Genomic DNA, 5,343 nt, shown 5'->3' on the forward strand with positions numbered 1-5,343 from the left:
TGGGTCGTCCTATGTCTAGTATTCCCTTATGTTTTATTATAGTTATCTCATGACGGCCCTTCTGGCCCATTTACCCATGATTGTGTGATAAGAAAGATATGTTATGTTCATACTCGATTGAGTAAGGCACCGGGTGCCCGTCGCAGCCCTCCGATTTGGGTCGTGATAAAACCCTTCTCAAGAAGTTCTTGCAATTGAATTTTTAACTCCTTCAATACTGTTGAAGCCATTCGGTGAGGAGTTATATAAATAGGAGTAGTTCAAGTAATAACCTCTATAGGAAATTCAACTTCCCTTTTCGGGGGCAACCCATGAAGATTTTTAGGGAAAACATCAGTAAATTCACACACAACCGGTGTATCTTTAAGGCTTGGACTTTCTAGGTTTGTATAAACTATATGAGAAAGATAAGCTTCACATTCATGACTAATCATCTTTCTTGCCACAAACGCATAGATAATATTAGATGTCAATAATCCTTCACCTTGAATAACAAAGTGTGAATATGTAGAAGCTTTAAAGGTGACACGTTTTGACCTGTAATCAACTAATGTATTGCATTTATGAAGCCAATCCATACCAATGATAATATCATAATCTTGTGAAGGCATTTCAATCTGATTGGCAGGGAAGGCTAGAATTTCAATCACGAAGGGACAACCTCGATAGATCTGATTACAAACAACCTGATGACCCAAAGGACGTTTGACAAGCACACCAGAATCAAGTCTTACAAATTTGACATTTTCAAGCAAAACAAGTGATGAGAAAACATAGGAATGTGTAGAACCAGGATCAAATAGTGTAACAACAGCCAAATAAGTGAAATTTACCAACAACTACGTTTGCCCCATCTTGGTCATCCCTCTGTCTCATAACATAAGCTTGTGTTGTAGCTCTTTACCCACTAGCTTAATTATCTCCATCTACACCTGCTATTTGGGTATTTTTAGATCTTGCACTTCTATTCCCTTCAAAATGAGTTGTAGTAGGTTTCTAAACTGAACCTTCAGTATACCAAGAAGATAGGGTTAGGATTAGGACAATCCTTCACTTTGTGATCGAAGCTCCCATAATTAAAATAAGCACCAGAAGCTCTCATACAAGTACCACAGTGATTCTTCCCATATTGTGCAGAAGTGGGCATACGAGTCTTGACTTGGCCATAATCTAGAGTGCTACCGGTAGAAATATTGGATCTATTTTGATTGCGTTGAGCTGAATTGGGAACACTACAGACCATTGAATTGTCAAATTTCCCTCTTTTGGATAGGCAGCCATAATCTAAATTAGCTTTTCTGAACCTATTTTCATTTCTAATTGTTTCACGTGGATTGTTTTGACAAAATCATCCCATGTAAGCGTCGTAGGTCTTCCTTTGGCATTTGGTACTTACCCACCATTCATAAGCATCCCTTTGAAACACTGGGATGGCGTACTTAAATTTGGCAGCTTCCGAACACTCTAATTGCTCAAATACTCTCTCCATGCGCTCAAGCCATTGTTCAACATCAATAGGATCAACAGTGCCTTCAAACTCAACTCCACCCATTTTTTCTCATTTTCTTAAAGTTCATTTCATTATGGTCGGACATTGTTCCAGCCATAGGACGAAAGAAATAAGCCATTTTCTTAAAAAGAGGATCAACAACAGGAGCACTATGACTTACATGAGAATGTGTCCCAACTCTTCACCATGATTATTTCCCACTTCAGATCCACTGGTACGAGAAAAATTAAGATTAGAAAAATGTTCTCCAACCCCTTCCTGTAAGTGAGGTTGGGCATAAGAGTTATCTTAACCCTCATGAGCGGCTTTCATAGGTCTATTAAAAGAAGAGGCCATAACATAATTCCTACATAAAGGATATCACATTGCATTAGGGACATTTACGTGATGCATATGCACAATACATGCAACAAAGCATGTTAAAAAGAAACAAGTACACTAACACATTACAACAATAGTCCTAGAATCACAAACCTGAATTTCTGATACCAAAACTTGTATCAACCCCTTTGAAGGGTGCTACTTATAAAACAAATCTAAATTACTACTTACAATGATCAGATGATTTTTAATCTAAAAAGACATTCATCATCATTTCGCAGTGAAAATAGGCCCATGCAATAAAGGTTTCAAAGTGCAATATTTTTGTTCTTGAAAATACACTTCGTAAAATTTCTTAAACGAAATACAATGTCAAAGTATCAAGATACTGTTATACAACCCTTCTTGAATAATCAACATGTTAAAGAAACTTCCTAACAAAATTATACATTTCGTTCAACATCACTATATGTTCATATTGTACATGAATTTCAACTTAGCGAGTGTAAAAAGAAAATTATTCTTCTCGTTTGTATATAATTACAAGACAAAGTGCAAATTTAGTATATTACATGACTTGGGTTATTAACACACCCTAAAAAAGCAAAACAAGTCACCAAAATAAAGTTAATAGCTTATGTTCTTGAGATCCAATAAACCTCCAAAATCACATACATAAGTGTAACATATATATCATGTACAAGTCCCAAAACTATACAAAACCTAGGTGCATATGCAAATTTGATCTCCATAAAAGTTCCCAAAATATCTACTTCATATTACCGTCTTAAAATCTCAACCCGTACATTACCTACGATAGAAAAAGACTATCACTGAGCATAAATCTTAGTGGCATATAAACTTTGGTCTTGGAGCCATTAAATTCTCCAATTACCCTTTTCAGCCATAGGTAGCTCAAATGAAACATAAATTTAAAGCAAGTAAACAAATATATCAAAAGTATCAAATATCAAATCTTGAAGTATTTCTAAATATCAATAACAATGTTCAAGATTCAAATGTCAAAAAAGCATATACTATCAATCTAAGAGAGTTTGCCAAATATCTATTTTTACGTAATATGTACGTCATGCCTTCTCACCAAGCATAATTAGATATCAAGACGGACCTATGCCCCAGATTAAGTAGGGTCGAAACCCAATAGTCAATAGAATCAAGAACCATATTAAAAATGACTTTCTAGTACGTACTTATCACAGAACAGTTCCATAATTTACGACGAACCACAAACCCAAACTCGAGATGGAAAAGGATCTGAATCAAGAGGCATGACGAGATGACTGACAAAGTCACTGCCACAAGAAGGACAAAGTCTCAAAAAGAATGCAAAATAATCAAGCAATCCGTATGAGTGGGCGATTTAGTGAATATCTTACAATACTTGATATAACACGAATACAACGACATGAATTGAAGATAAGAGATACAAAATTTCAAGTAATTTCAAACCATTCTAGCAAGTAATAAGAGTACAATGTTTATACACAACCCTTGATGTTTTATCACAAAACAATTCCACCACAATTTAAGGACATTCGAATCATCTATGCCATAGACCAACCAAATTCAGTGATTCTAACATATCAAACTAAACATGATATCAGTGAAAATCACCCAAAACTTTTAAAACATAAATTCTTGACAATACCAATGTCGTGTGTTTTGGCTTAGTTCCAGGGAGCCTTGAATCACCCCAATATTAGTTTCTTACAAAATGTTATGCTTAAAAAACTATCATTAGTACATGGAGGATTTGTAAAACAGAAAATCTAGGCAGCACCTGCCCTGTACTTTATAATCCCTTTTCGGGTAAATACAAGCAAAATCAGGTTTTGGTGCATGAACAAGAGTTATAGAGATGTGAAATAACTTTCCCGCAAAGCCTAGCTTACTTAAAACGGAGTCCTATATAAGAAGATATGATAAAAATACTAGTATTTGACTAGTGTAAAAACGGATTTAGTAATTTACCACAAAAGAGATGAGCACCTTGTGCTTCACCAAGAGCTAGTTTGGCTGGTTGGTTTTGTGAAAACTCTGATGGTTTTCATGTAGTATTTCATATTATATGAAGGAGAGAGGTTTGGGGTTACCTTTGGCATGAAGGAGTTAAATGTGAGATAAGGTTATGAAAAAGCAAGTCACAAAAGTAATATATATGAACTTTGGATAAGTATGAAAAAGGTGGCTGCCCTAACTACTAAATATCTATAATTTGAAGATTTACACATAGCATCACCATGGAACTTCTTTTTCAATATTAACACAATCTTAAGTAAGCAATTTTTATATATCGTCAAATTCACGATTAGGAAGTGCGAAGTAAAATCTATCCTCATTATAAAGATGATTAACTAGAAATACAAGTATTAGTCTAAATAATTTGGGGTGTTACACGTGGACTATGTATTATTGTGGCATTGATATTGTTGTTTCAGAAATGCAGCACAATATGGGCATGTGGTGTGCGAATGATAGTGTGTTGTGATTGAGATGTGCATGCAACGACATAAGGATGATGTGTATATTGATGTGTGTGCGGCGAGATAAAGGGTACTTATGCACATTGTGCAAGTAAGGGGAAATACATCATTGTGATACACACGCGATGATATACGAGGGCTAAGTGCGTGAAGCTATTTAGGAAAAAATATTTATAAAATAAATGTAAGCTTTGCGCGACGTCATAAGGCTGACATCTGATTATGATATGTGACACATCGATGTGACTCTTGTTGTTATTTTGTGTTGGAACGGTTTGTGACTTCTTGTGTGTGTCATGCATTTGACGTGATTTTTTGCATAGTTTCAATGTGCTAAATCTGTGCCTTCGTTTTTACGTGATGAATTGGTTGGTAAGATAGATTTACCAACGTGGATTTATTATCTCATATTTTGTTGTATTCTTGGTAACATAACATAACATTATTATCATGCTTTACTTTATTTGATTCTTAAAATAAACTTCATATCTCATTTAATGCTCTACTTTATTTTAATTGTTATCATGCTTTACTTTATATGATTCTTAAAATAAACTTCTTATCTCATTTGATGATTTACCTTATATTTATTGTTATCATGCTTTACTTTATTTGATCTTAAAATAAATTTATTATCTCATTTGATGCTTTACCGTATTTGATTCTTCAAATAAACTCATTATCTCATTTGACGCTTTATTTCATTTAAATTGATATCATGCTTTTTTTTTTAAATAAATTTTTTGAATATTGTTTTTTGTAATTGACAAAGATACGATATATGTGGTGGCGGTCTTTGCCGTGCGAAAGTGATTGATAATGTTGGCACGAGATGCCCTCTGTATAAGAGTTGTGATTCCTGACTTATGATTTGTGGGCATGAGGTGTTGTGCCTCGAGGTGATTCTTGTTGTAAATTCGGTGTAGGAACAACTTTATTATATGAATTGTTATTTCTTTTCTTAGTTTATTTCACTTGTATTTTAACCGTGTATTGATTATTTTGTTG

The 5,343-nt window shown here is 34.3% G+C and overlaps 1 protein-coding gene across 1 annotated transcript; it reads right to left on the reverse strand.

Annotated features, from left to right (window-relative positions):
• Positions 1 to 260: 260 nt before the first annotated feature.
• LOC142177143 (uncharacterized) lies at positions 261 to 1,552 on the reverse strand. Its single transcript, XM_075245609.1, has 2 exons — positions 1,397 to 1,552; positions 261 to 839 (listed from the first exon to the last, which is right to left on the reverse strand). The coding sequence occupies exons 1-2, from the start codon at positions 1,550 to 1,552 to the stop codon at positions 261 to 263; spliced, it is 735 nt and encodes a 244-aa protein (XP_075101710.1).
• Between the last annotated feature and the right edge of the window lie 3,791 nt (positions 1,553 to 5,343).

Source organism: Nicotiana tabacum, chromosome 23 (assembly GCF_000715075.1).
Source record: "Nicotiana tabacum cultivar K326 chromosome 23, ASM71507v2, whole genome shotgun sequence".
Lineage (NCBI taxonomy): Eukaryota > Viridiplantae > Streptophyta > Magnoliopsida > Solanales > Solanaceae > Nicotiana > Nicotiana tabacum.

What these genes read in the sequence shown, in the direction of transcription:
- LOC142177143 (XM_075245609.1), bottom strand. Translation starts at nt 1,552, where the DNA reads ATGGGTGGAGTTGAGTTTGAAGGCACTGTTGATCCTATTGATGTTGAA. An exon ending in GGGATGCTTATGAATGGTGG is followed by an intron (nt 840 to 1,396) that starts GTAAGTACCAAA and finishes GGGCAAACGTAG; the next exon opens with TTGTTGGTAAATTTCACTTA.